The sequence below is a fragment of the Erpetoichthys calabaricus genome, chromosome 4, assembly GCF_900747795.2.
Source record: "Erpetoichthys calabaricus chromosome 4, fErpCal1.3, whole genome shotgun sequence".
NCBI lineage: Eukaryota > Metazoa > Chordata > Cladistia > Polypteriformes > Polypteridae > Erpetoichthys > Erpetoichthys calabaricus.
This window is the reverse complement of record NC_041397.2, coordinates 243,694,535-243,708,880: the sequence shown is the minus strand read 5'-3', so window position 1 is coordinate 243,708,880 and position 14,346 is coordinate 243,694,535. Positions and strand designations below refer to the sequence as shown.

At 39.7% G+C, this 14,346-nt stretch overlaps 1 protein-coding gene across 2 annotated transcripts in view; it reads left to right on the top strand.

Moving 5' to 3' along the window:
* The window catches only part of LOC114650710 (tripartite motif-containing protein 3-like), a 126,207-nt gene that overhangs the window by 101,330 nt on the left and 10,531 nt on the right, over positions 1–14,346 (top strand). For both annotated transcript variants that reach the window (XM_028800518.2, XM_051926750.1), the window contains exon 10: positions 12,845–12,915. In XM_028800518.2, the coding sequence (XP_028656351.2) occupies positions 12,845–12,915 (71 nt within the window). The remainder of the gene's footprint in view (positions 1–12,844; positions 12,916–14,346) is intronic.

Below are 14,346 nucleotides of genomic sequence, written 5' to 3'. Positions count from 1 at the left end.
GATAGAGCTGCCAGGCAAGAGTAAAAGAGGAAGGCCTAAGAGAAGGTTTATGGATGTGGTGAGAGAGGACATGCAGGTGATGGGTGTAACAGAACAAGATACAGAGGACAGAAAGATATAGAAGAAGATGATCTGCTGTGGCGACCCCTAACGGGAGCAGCCAAAAGAAGAAGAAGAACAGGGAGAGTCAGGAACTGTTTTCAGTTAAAAAAAAAAACGAAGAATGGAGAAATGGTGTGACCTCAGCCAGATGTGTGAGCATCAGCAGTCTTTTGCATTAAAAGTTGCTCTCCAGGGTCTGTAGCATAATACATAATAATTATGCTACATTATAATTACTGTATAAGGTGTTCTTCTTATTGTGTGGGTGACAGGTCCCAGAACATTAATCTGTGATAGTGCATTAGCATCAGCAGTGGAGGAAAGCCTGCATAAATTAGAAAAGTGTGCTCTAATAATCAGGAATGGATTTTTTATTAGTCCAATAAGGGACATTTTTGCAATATATTCAGAGATATGCTTAGTCAAGGTTATTGTTTTAACAACAAGGTTAAGAACTTTGAAATGACATGTAAAACCTACCAGGTGCCTCCTTTTTATGATGACATTTAGAGATGAAAAGTGGTAGCATACTCCAGACAGCCATTATTGCAGTCTTGCTCAGTCAGATGAATAATAGGATTATCTCACTTCCTCTCTTTTTCAATCAGGGATTTGCCCCCCATTTCTTCCCAGGTTGTCAGACTCCTGAGTAGTGAAGGGGGGTGGAGGTAGCTTAATTTGTTAAAGTTCTCCCAATTTAGGTTTTAGTGCATTGTAGAGAAGCGACAGACCGTTCTGCCTTAAAACTCATTCATTTCTTCTGTGCCCTTGAATTTATTCCATGTAAAGACAGCATCTCGCTTTTAAAAAAATGAAATGGGGTCATCCCTTTATCTGGTTCTATGTGCATCAGAAGAACATCAGTCCATTAAAGAGAGGAGTCGTATATCGTGGTATGGATTATTTTATCATTTTAGCAAGTGTTTTTTGCATTATCTTATACTGTGCCGCCTTTAACTTTGCCTCAACATGTAAAGCGCCACTCAAGCAGAGAGTGCAAAGACCCAGGTTTGCTCATATTTGGCTATTTCTTTATTCCTTTTAGCATTTATCCTTGCTGCTCATAACACCATACCATTCTTATTTACCTGAAATCCTAAAAAAATCAAGTTTTGTTTTATGCCACCAAACACTTCTGTAGGCCTAGAGTTGTGCTCACTTTGGTTTCTGCTTGGGACAATGATGTCTTCTAAGGATGGATCCACTTTGAGGTCCTATGCTCCTTTTCGACCACTCAGGTCTACTGATGCACCTCTGCATGTTATCAAATCTCAATCCAGACTTTTTGTGTGTAGGTTCTAGCTGGTGGAATGAGCTACCCACCTCCTTTTAAACTTCTGACTCCATCAATGTGTTCAGAAAGTGTTTGAAGACTCTCTTGTTTGATGAATTTCTGTCTAACTAACATTAGCTGTTTGGTTTTTATAACTAGCCTACGAATTGTAACTTGCTTGTATTTTGTTCTGAGCTTTTCACTTGTGGTGATCAATTTTGTAACAGTCCTCCAGACTGGTGTTTATTTGATTACTAGCCAACCCGCGGCGTAGCATACGCCGCATAATTATGTATTGATGGGTGAACACTTCTTGAACAACACAGTTGTCCAAATGGGGTGGGTTTGTGGATACCACTGTGAGTGAATGAAAAGATAGACCTCTGGAGAGAGCAACATATAATTGTCCGTGACTGAAAGCGGGATTGTCTGTGACGAAGAAGGCCACGCTGGTGAAAGTTACTTCGTCGGTAGAGATAAGTGTCAGTACTTGTAGAATAAGGTGTAGCGAGTCTTCGTTGTTGACGCTTAATATAGCTTGCGTACTGAGATGTTCTGGAGTCACAGTTGAGAAACACTTTTTTAATGTCTTTTAAGCACAGGGGAAAAAAATGAACATGTGAAACATCCGTAATGTAATAAGCCACCAAGAAAAGTAACATTGCAACAATGCTATCTACGACCCGATCTCTGTAAACAGAAGTGAAAACAAAATCGAGCCCAGTGTATTCTTTAACTGCCTTGTGGCGCTGTAGTAGTGCTGCTGCTTTGCAGTAAGGAGACTGTGGAAGATTGTGATTTCGCTTCCCGGTTCCTCCCTGTGTGGATAGCGCTTTGAATACTGAGAACACCGCTATATCAATGTAACGAAGTATTAACAGGAAATTGTCTTCATGTAATAGTAAAAGGCAAATTATCCGCGACAAACAAACTGTTTTACACACTGCATACCAACCCGCAGCGTAGTATATGCCGCATAATCACGCCGCTTTTTAAATGTTCTTTAAGCAGTGGGAAAAAAATTAACATTTGCAAAATCTGTAACGCTGCTTTCAGTAAGTACAATGCACACACGTTTAATTTGTCGGCCACTTTTTGCCAGCTGTCTTTTCTGGTTTGGGCTGCTTTTGCAGTGTTACCGCTTGTTCATATTAAATCTTGAAATCCTTCGAGTAACTAATTAACTAACTAACACCCACACACACAGCTTGTGTGAAACAAATGCTCCTGTACTTTCATAATTTTGTAGCAGCCTATAGTGGAGTCAGGCACAGAGAAGGTCAGCTGCTGAGAGAGCGTCTCGACTGTTGCAGGGCCTGCATCGGTGAAGCAGGTGAGACGCTAATGAAACAGAGGCACAGGGCTTATTGGTTTTTAAAGACTGCTTCCTTCATTGTGTTTTAACCTCAGTTTTAAAGGATTATTTTAAGGATCCCATGGGATACCCCTCGCAAACTGTTTTAGATGCGGGCCAGGGAATAAGGAGTGTTGGTGGGTGGGGAAACGTTTTCTGTGTTCCTGCAGGACCATCTAAGAAGACACATGTTTGTCGCGGATGCGGTGGACGCGGGACAGGGAATAAAGAGTGTTGGTGGGCGGGGAAACGTTTTCTATGTTCCTGCAGGACCATCTAAGAAGACACATGTTTGTCGCGGATGCGGTGGACGCGGGACAGGGAATAAAGAATGTTGGTGGGCGGGAAAACGTTTTCTGTTTTCCTGCAGGACCATCTAAGAAGACGCATGTTTGTCGTGGATGCGAATTGCTGTATGTAGCGTGTAAAACAGTTTGCGATGTTGCACGCGGTCGTGCGTCATAACCGAAAAGTCAACGTGGCTCAGAGCTGCATGTGGATTGCAGCACAGACAAACAGAAATGACGGCGTGTTTTCCGAGGCGTCGCATCCGAGTTGGTGGGCGCGGCTCTGCGAGTTTTCGTCGTATCCAATGGTCTTAGAGTTGGTGGGTGTGGCTCCTTCCTGCGTGCTTTCATGGGTGTCTTGCCCGCTCTGACAGCGGCTTAGAGAATTATATATATAGATATTGACCTCTTTTGTAATATCAGTTTAGATAAAGGTGTCTGCTAAAGCCTATGTTGCTTTAGACGACTTATCCAGCGATTTTCAGTTGTAGCCTTAATTTACATAATCTTAGCTAGTTGGAGACGTTTGGTGGTGTATTCCCATGAAGCCGATAGTCTAATGTGACAACCAACTAGCTAAAATAAAATCATACAGATTTCTCATTATTTGGAGGGGCAGGCTCTGTATGCAGTTAAGCTGACAACCAAAATGTACCAAAGAATGTTCATCCAGAAGTACAGTGCATGAAATATAGTGACAAGGAATAAAGAACATGTGTGTTTTGAACCTCACAAACAAAACAGAAGCTCATCTGTCGCCTGCTTCATATTTTACATACCATAACAGAATGAAAAAAAAATGTAAGGGCAGATTGCTGACCTTCCTGCAGATATTAACCCTTTATAAAGCGCCACTCTGTTAGGCAACGGTCTATTGGCGATCAGAAAACGGGCGAGCATGACTGTGCTGGAAGATCAGTGCTCATTTGCTAAATGTGACATTACCTGTGAGTCACATAATGTGACAATGGCTTAATCAAATAAATGTAAATGAAAAGATGTCTTGTGGCTAACAGTGTGTCCATAAATTATTGGTGTAGTGCCACTGCAGTTGATTCTATAAACTGCTCTGTTCTTACACTGAACAAGCCTCTGTGCATATAATATTGAAAAATTCTCTTACATGACCTTCAATGACTGACAGTTAATAACACATTTAAAAATGAAGTTGGTAAAGCCAGTGTAGTGAACAGTCCATTCATAGTAGGCTAGGTGTGTTACGTTCCTCGTGCATAGAATCAATCAAGTTCCCTTTCTTTTTATTTCCTACAATAATGAGCATTACAAACATAAATGAAATAATCTCTTGAGAATGCTTTGAGTCCCTTGGCAAGTAAAGTGCATTGTCAAGTTTTTCAAAGAAAGAAGTGTAGTAGGTTTGTGATAGCAAAACATTACATAACTTTCATTAGGCTGTTCACGTCAGATTGAATTTTATAACTACACCACGATCATCTGCATCTGTGAAACTGGACTGTATCATGTTTTTCATTTATTGTTGTGCGCTTAGTGTGCTTTGTATCTCTAATATTAATCATTTTACATTTGCATTTTTTAAAAAGTCACACTAGATCACTAAGAACTGCTGAACTACGCACTTCTTCTGGGGGGCACCACACATCTTTGTCTCGGCAGCCAGATTTATACACGTGATTTGACTGGGCAGTGATCGTTCTAGTTCATGTTTCTCGCAACTTTTTGTGTCGTATTTAGCACAATATATACACTAATCATAACCCAAAAGTGTATTTGCAGATTTTACATTTGTGGGTGTCCTGTGGCCCTAACATTTTTCAAGCCAAGACAGTTATGAAGTATTGATTTGCGTCCTTCAATTGCATACACATTGTGAAATAGTCATTTTTGAAACACCGATATTATGAGATTCAGCCATTTTAAATGAAGACCAGCCACATGTGATAGCTCAGCACTTAGTCTTCCTGCACAACAAACTTACAACCCCCAGGAGTTGGTTTCTAGACCAGAATCACAGGAACTTTTTTTCCACATATTTGGTTTTGTTTTGATTTACTTCCATATTTATTTGAGATGCTGCACAAGTGAATAGAAAATGTATCCTTACTGGAAGAAAAACAGTATACCAGGAACGATTATTTCCTGTTGTCACAAACATGCATTGAAAACCCAGATGGCACAGATCAATACTCAACAGCTGTCTTGGCATGAAAAATGAACGTATTTGGTAAAAATTTTAAGATTTTGTTCTGTGCCCCATACACTCCATTATAAAGTTCCAGTACGGGCAACATATTTTTAAAATTTATAGAAAATGCTTAATTTTTGAAAGACAGTTTCACTTGGCAAAAGTATTTATACCATGATTGTGAAAAAATATCTTTGAAATGAAAAATTCCAAACTTTAAGCTGTCTCATTTGGTAGGTACTTAAAAGTGAATAATCTGATTTTTCTGGTCACATGGGACAGAACCCATGCCAACAGCACTGGGAGCAAGGCAGGAATTAAGTTTGAAAGCCTCCACAGGACCAGTTTAGACTATCCACTTAACCTAACCTGCACATCTGTGGAACGTAAGAAAGAAACCCAGTAAATGAACACAGACGCAGGGAGAATGTGCAGACTCGCCAGTGACAGGGGTGAGTCTCCTGAAGGCAGCAGCACTCACCAGTCCCAATGTGCTCCCATGCCACCCTGCATCTGATATCAACCTTTTAAACACACCACCAACTACATATGTTGTTCTGTTCAACTTTAGAGGACACTGTCAACAATTATTCACATACCTTACTAGACATGTCATAGTTAAATTGAACTGATTACAAATACTTGAAACAAAATGAGGGGGTCTTCTCATCATAATTTACTATACGATTCTGAACTTTTATTTACTCATTGTGATAAGTACAGATGTGGAAGTGGTATTAGTATCTAATGTACAGAAATGAACTTCACTCTTTGTATAGCAGTTAAAATCCGTAAAAGCATGTTATGGATAGAGAGCAGCAGCACTGCCTGAGTACCAAAGCTTCTATGGAGGCAATGTCATCTTTGACCTTAATCTCCTCACAGCAATGAATATGCATATTACTGCCAAACTATAAACCAATTGACAGGGTTTATAATGACATTTTAATTGTGATTAACAGTCCTTACTTATTAGGTCAACTTAAATTTTAAACATGAGCTAGGCATATCATCTTTGTACGAGTTCTTTGTACATGTACAGTCCTTGGAGTATCACCCAGAAACAATTTAATTTTCCAAAACATCTCTCACAACTGTAAGTAACAACTGAACTCTCTCTTCTGAAAGTACAGTGCCATGCACAATGGTGATTATTGGTGAAACAATATATTTTAATGCACTTCCATAATTATCATGAGGGTTTTAAAGAAATGTTTCTCCTTTTGGTTTAGAAGAGGCCAGACTTTGCTTGCCTTAGATGTAACCTTTTTTATTTTACACATGATTTATTTAAAGCATAAAAGCCTGGATGATCTCTTTTCTTCTATCAAGATTTCATTTCCATATATCATTGTAGGAAGAGATCTAAAAGAAACACAGCAATGTCAAGAATTTCCACTTAACTGTAAGTCATTTTTATGTGTTTTACGCAAATACCTAAAGCATACATACTCCCACAGTCCAAAGACATGCCGGTTAGGTGCATTGGCGATCCTAAATTGTCCCTAGTGTGTGCTTGCTATGTGGGTGTGTGTACCCTGCGGTGGGCTGGCACCCTGCCCGGGGTTTGTTCCTGCCTTGTGCCCTGTGCTTGCTGGGATTGGCTCCAGCAGACCCCCGTGACCCTGTAGTTAGAAAGTGACTGACTGACTGACATACATCAGTGCTGACAAGCATGAGCAGAGAGATGCAAAAATGGAAATTGTTATCTCACATTTATTATAGTAGTCTGTACATCAATTTGTTCATTTGTAAAACAGGAATTGTCTAATCTGGGCTCTACATGTTTCAGTGTAAATGCTGCTTTTAGTATGCTGTTTGATTATGAGGTGCTTAGTGCTGCTAGCCACAGCTCCAGAGACACGGGTTCACGTGTGATGGCTGGTGTCCTGTCCGGGGTTGGCTCATGCTTCTCACTTTCTGCCCTTATGTAACACTATCAATGCATCTATTAGATTCAGAATATGAATTGATGAAATACATGCAGCAGACAGAAGTATAATTTAATATGTGGTTCTGTTTCATCTAATATTGCACATTCCGTTTTTAAGTTCTTCCATCCCTTTTCCTCAATATTTCTTTGACAACCCGTATGTGATTGTGCCCTGTGGTTAACAGGTGTCTATCATTCATATCAGACCTATTTAGATAACCACAACTAACCTAACACACGTGTCTTTGGGATGTGGGAGGAAACTGCTGATTACTTTTCAGTTCTTTTGCAGTCCAGATGGTGTGGAAGCTTACACTCAGCACTTCTGTGCTTCATAGTTCACAAGATTTGAAGATTTATTTCTCTGTGGATGGTGCTGAGCAGCTTACTCTGTCAAACATGTAGATCAGGATGTGATGCTTTTGACCAAGCTTATAGTCTTTGAATTGCATCATGATAAGTAACACCAACTGATCTAATGTACATATATTCATTTTCTGCCCACTTGACACGATTTTGCAGCACGCCCACAGAGAGATTAAACAACTCGACACATCCACATAAAGTGTGAGCTTTCTTGAAGGATTTCACTGGACATACCTCGTTGTATACTGAAATATATACAAAGTAAACATAAAGGTATTTACAGGTGTGCAACCAAAGACAATAAGTAAGAAGTAATGATTTACAAAGCAGTACATAGCAGACAGTATACATTAAACAATAAAGCTTTAAGATACAAGACACTTATCCTGGGTCGGATCATGACAAGAGATGCAGGTAAACAGGGATGCAGATTGCTGCGTACCACAACTAACCAGACCCAGGGGTTTCTATACCTTAAAGATACGTTTCGGACTTGACGGACAAAAGACATAAATGGGAGACACAAGGGGTGCATTGTATTTAAATGCTCATTATGGGACCAACATACTTTATGTGTGAGCTATATGGGCATTTATAACATCACTGTGAGTGTAGGACGTGACTAACAGGTGTGTTCATAAACGGCAAGACAAAGGGGGTGCATAGTTTAACAAATATCAATAACAGCTAACAGCATGAGAACATTTTTCAGAGAAAGGTTGTACAAACATGGGAAGAACGTGCAAGTGATCAGGTCCCTGGAGCTATGAGGCAGCTGTACCACCCTGCATGTCTATTTTCTTACTCAAATAAGTCTCAACTGCAAAAACATATTACCTGATTAAACAACATAAACTGTTCTTTTTCACTGAAGGTCACATAAACACAAAAAAATTACAAAACATAACAATAAGATGTGTAAAAGGATCTGAGTACAGGTGTTGCCTAGTCAGCCAACAAAAGAAAACACTGGGACCTTGACTGTGTGGTCCATTATTTAAAGAATAGTCTACGGGAACTTCATTATAGCTTGTGTCTGACTAATAGAAATAAGATCTGTAACACCTGACAGCCACTCAATTTCAGATAAATGGGAAAGGAAGAGGAAATTAACTTTTCCTGAGAATATTAAATACAGTACTTGATAAATATTAGCATACAACAAAAGGCTGCAAAAGTGTGTAGTGCTGCTCCATGATTTCCTGTTTTCCGCTTAGTATTAACGTCTTAGGAAGGCGAGAAATTAGTTCTGGTGGCAGGCTTTGCTCGAAGACACTTTCCTTGAGAAACGCTACACCGCTCAGTTTCCCTTTAATATTTTTGCCAGCTAATAGCCCATTCTTAAAAGATCTGCTAAATGACTGAAAGAAGAAGAAAGAAGAGCAGGCATACTGTTTGAAAATATGTGAACTTATCATATATATAAACTGAAAGAACTGCTCACTTTCTAATGAGAATATGAATTCTGGGCAAATTCTGCTTTGACTTCAGTCTGTTCATTCATTTTCTTAACTCAGTTGATCCTTTTGTTGAGTCATATGGTGCTGGGCTCTGTCCTGGCAGCTTTAGATAAAAGTAGACATTTGTATCCTTAAGAGCTCAGTGGTGTAGGTAAGGACTGGCATTACCCACTTAGCTTTGCTTTGGCACACAAGGCCTTTGCTAAGATGGGGCTGGCAGGCCCTTTTTTTCTGACACTAAACTTCAGCTCAAGTGTCAGTTCTCCTCACACAGTTCCTCCTTTTGAAATGCAACTTCTGGGTCTCCTTTGATAAGAATGAACAATTACAGGCAAATGACATCCAAAGATATTTCTCCGCGATGCACCATTTTAACACTTCTTCAGAGAACAAAAAGGTGTCACTCAACTATTGTCAACTGTGACAGAAAAAACACCAGTTATCAAGCAAAATGTTGGGCTTATGTGCAACCAAGAGACAGCAGTAAATGGAACCCCTTTCTTTACAATCCATTGCAAGCACTAGATCTGTGCTCTCTGTACTCTCAGCCTGAAATAACTTCTCCATAGCAGGACTGCTGTTGCCTTCAGGGTGGTATTAACAAAAGCTGGAGTTTACTCTACAGGGTAAGTAGTGCTGGACTTAAAGAGTAGAGGATCATCCATAAAGGAGTTATATGCAGGTGCTGCATGAGTCCAAGCTTTGCTAACGAAAAGCAAGGTGCACAAGCAAGAGAGACCAGCAACGCATTTGTTGTCCTGAAGAAGGGAGATGATTAATCACCAACAGCCCAGCAGACGTATGTTTTTTGTTAACAAGACAGAACCACTGCATGAAGACATGCTGTAGTACTTCCCGCAACCATAAGATGCAACCAAAGCAAAAAGGAGAAGAGCTGATCTGAAAAACCATAGGAAAAACACTGAATGTTCTACTATATGTACTAGAGAAAGCATTGCCTACACGGGGCTTCAACAAGAACTTAACCATAGGTGCATCTGCTTTGATTCTGAGAACAAGTGTCTGTAAATTGGTGATTAGGATAATGCTAGTTAATATATTAAGGCTATTGGTATTACAGTAAATGAAAGTAGTAATCTGTGTGAAAAATAAGTCTTGAGCTGTTATAAGTTCCTCTTCTTAAACTCTATAGGTGTTTTCCCACCATAGGAACCTTGTTTTTAGGAACTATCGAGTTTCTGTACAATGTAGACCCTGGGCCACTTGTGGTCCCAGGCCAATTTTGTGTGTTGCTTTCCCACCACATAACAAAATATGTGATGTGCAAAGAAGAATCATGGGGTGTGAAGTGAGGCATTTTTTGGAGTTCATGGGGGTACCCTCCACCTTATTGCTTCTAAGTGATCGCAACTTCATTAGGGGTATTAGTGCTTCAATGCGCCGCATGATGAAGTGCACCAGAGAAGCAGGTGTAAAGACAGATGTGGAACAAGGTCCCACTGACAACTCTGTAAAGTCCAAAATACTAACAGATTTGCAAGATGGTGCCAGTGGTTGTGGTCAAGCATTCATCATAGTTCATCATCTGAGCCCGACCCACAATAGTTCCTGCTTGAACAAAAAGTACATAGTCTGGAGGAAGTACATAACAGGAACTACCTACCAGGAACTACAAATGACCAGAGTTCCTGTGGTAGGAATACTATGAAAGCTCCTGAGTTTCAAAAATGTCCCTGGTTCCTGAAAAAAGGTCCTGTAGTGGGAAAACACCTAATAGTAAAATTTCAGAATAGCATCTCACATACACACAGATGAGAGCAAGCACTCAAATCATCACCACCGTTGAAGTACAGGCACTAAAAATTTTATAGCTAGACACGAACTGGGAGAGGAACTTTTTAAGGCTAGTCCTGAATGAATGATGCTTCCTGCTTAATTCTTTAGATAGAACTTAAGGAAATAGAATTCGCAAGCCATGTGCCTCTTTCTGTAGGAGATTGAAAAAGATCAAACCAAGCTAATGTATATTAATGTTTTGAGTTGGTCATTACTGTGCTCTGTCTGTAAATATTTAACATCTCCATCTTCTATTATCCTCATGTTATGAAAAATTCTATTATTTGGCTTATTGCAGCAAGTGTATTTGTTTTTTGTTGAAAAATAGTCTATTATCAGGTCTGAACCACAAACAGAAAAGGTGAAGCCTGATTCATATGGACGTTTGCCTATGAACTTTATTCATGAATTATACCAATGTGGTCATAGTTCTGGCATCCCAGCTGAACAGTGAAGCAGAGATCTCATACAACACAGTGGCCTCTAAAAATGACTATCTTAAATGGTTTCACCTTATCTTCAGTTACATCCTATGTCCTATACATTCCAAGAAGTCATCCCTGGTGTCTATATAGACAAAAAGAAGGCAGAAGAACTAAGTGGTCAACTTGTTTATCTAGTTTCTAGTGTCCTTGGGAAGCTTATACCCTTCCTGATTCTCTGTTTCTCCACATACAAAAATTCTGTCTTCTTTGGTCTTAAGGCAAATCATACAACAAATTATATAGGCGGTGTGGCTGTTTATACCTGAGACACAAAATCTCCTATGAACATTTTATCTCTTTTCAGTACCCTGACTCACTACCTGAACACTCCATACTTACTACACTGAGAAAATTATCACTTGTCCAACTGAGTATTGTAATGTGAAGAGGTTGCCAGTAGCCAGAACACCACAGGCCATTTCACCAGAGGACCTCTAGACAAGAGTGAGAACCGTACTGGCAAGACGAGAAGTCCAGCTTATGGCATTATGGGACTGCTGTGGATGGAGAGACGGGTTGAGTGGCTTTTAAGTCTTATAGGTGCCTCCAAATAGGTTCAGGCACCAGCACAAGTCAAAGAGACAGATTGCCTGCCTGCGTAGAAGCCTACCATGCTCGTCTGGGATGCCAGACCTCAGGCAGGGAATAGCTGGCCTTGTGGTACTAGAAAGAGCACAGCTACAAAATGTTAGCAGCCTCTTTAAGGGAATGGGCAGCTGACATGTGCCCATGGACATTTGGCTCTTTAATGGCAATAGAAGGCTCATGATTGCAATTGGACGTAACACAAATATTGTTTTAGACTTGTAAGTTAAACTGGAAGGAGTCAGCATGTTTCTTGAAAATTACAATGATAAGGAAGATAATAAGTTAAAAAGACGTGAATAGAAAAAAGTCTGTCACACTACAAAACTGCACTACTGGCATTTAACATCTTTTTATCATAAATTGTTTCTGAATTTCATCTTCTGTCAGACAAGACATTTTGCTTAGGCAAACAGATGATAAGGGATTGTATTGCTAAACAGTTAATTAGGCAGTGATTGTGATCACCAGTGACGGTTAGGAATAAAAAAAAAACTGATTGCAAATAAGACACATATATTAATTTTACAATTCAACAAAAATATGAATAGGAAATTACTGCATGTTAATCAGATATTCATCCTTTGTTTGCTTCTCTACATAATTCCCATTTCGAGTTATGACGACTAATTACATGGTCAGGTCAGAATTAGTTTTTTAGAGGCTGTAGAATAAAAAGAAGTAAAAAGCAATCTTGCTGCATGCCCTCAGAGACAGTGGCTAACGTGGGAACTGAATATTGTACAGTTATTGTGGTCACTCAGTCACTTAAGGTGCAGCAATATGGTGCATTAGTGTTATCGCTTCCTTGGCATCCCAAAAATGTGTGTGTTAGGTTAATCATGTGACTCTGTGTGTGTGTGGGGGGTGTGTGTGTGTGTGTGTGTGTGCATGAGTGGACCCTGACCTAGACTGGCACCCCTCCATCCTCACCCCTAAAGTGGTGTAGAAGATGATTCGATCAGTTCTGTTCAAATTTTCTCTCTGTATACTTTATTAGCTGTACTCCTGGAATATCTCTTTTTTCTTGTTTTTCAGGTCCTCACTTTGTGGCAGTGAATAACAAAAATGAAATTGTGGTGACAGATTTTCACAATCATTCAGTTAAGGTACAGATTGCCTATATGCCTATTTTTATGGTTTTTTTTTTATTTGTTGTATTTATACCAATACTTAATGATAAAACATATTGTTAACAAATGAAATGGAGCAGTACAATTCTATCTTTAATTGCTATTTAAATATACTTATTTATTTCTAATTTGTTGTTTTTCTTTCTCATGTGCATTGTATGAAAATGTGCTGTAGAAGGTTGTTGTTTTCTACTACTGCATGTTGTGGCCTACAGGGGACACCACTAAGCCCCAAACCCCAGACACAAGGTTAAAAAAAGAGTTTTATTTACAAAAGACTTTATAATGGGTTTCTCTTTCCAGCCAACACAACACAAATAGAATTATCTTCCTTGCTCTCCTTCTACTCCGTCCACTTCCTGATTCCTTTCAAGGTGTTGAGGTTTCATTGACGCTGGACCCCAGTGTACAAGTATTTCTGGTGCCATAACACTGGTAGCACTTCTGGGTCATGTAGAAGACCCACAAAACAAGGAAATCCTCTCCCGTCAGCACCCTCTGATTGTACCTAAGGACCCCAACAGGGCTGTTATCTGGACTACGAATCCCATTTAAACCTGTGGGTGTCCATACTGGGGCCATGCCATAAGAGCTCTGCCATCAGTCATACTGGGGAAAGAACTGCTCTTGACAGACAGTCCATCCATTAAACTTTCACCCTGCCTAGGATAATATCGAGAACCATTTGTGCAGGGTTACACCTCCATGTATAATGTCTGTCCATTAAGGCCAGGAGTCACCACTCATCCCAGTCAGGGTGCCCGTCCATCGTTAGGGCAGTTACAATGGTTACATTTAAAAGTTTGTTTTTTTAAAGAAGAAATGTGGCTCTATGCTTCTTATCAATTTAAACATAAACATCAGATGAAACAATACCACCATGAAATAACTCTGTAGTCATATAATGTATAACATTTGCCAGTTTTCCTGGAGCCCCATTTCTGAATGATTATAAGTTCTCAGAATGGCCATCGCAGCAACTCTGAGCACAATGTATGAGCCAGGATAAAAGCAGACAGATAGAACTTTATTTGTCCCCAAGGGGAAATTTGGCTTGTTACAGGGGCTCAATAAATAAATATTATATATTATGACAAACAACAAACTTCTCTCTCAGATGCACACCAGAATATGTACACACTTCCACATTCACTCATTTGAGGACAAATTTGGAATCAACCAGTGAACCCACCTTCCACAACTTTGGGTTGATAACCAAAAACATCACACCACCCACAATATATAAACAGTATGTTAATTTTATAAAATAAACTAGGGGGCTTTGCCCCCTGCTCACTTTGCTCGCCAAAACGGCCTGCGCTATGCGCCAGCCACTTCGTGTCTCTGCCGCTCACGTATGTGGATTTCACTTTCACCAAACAACAAATCTTTTAATTCTCGCGGATA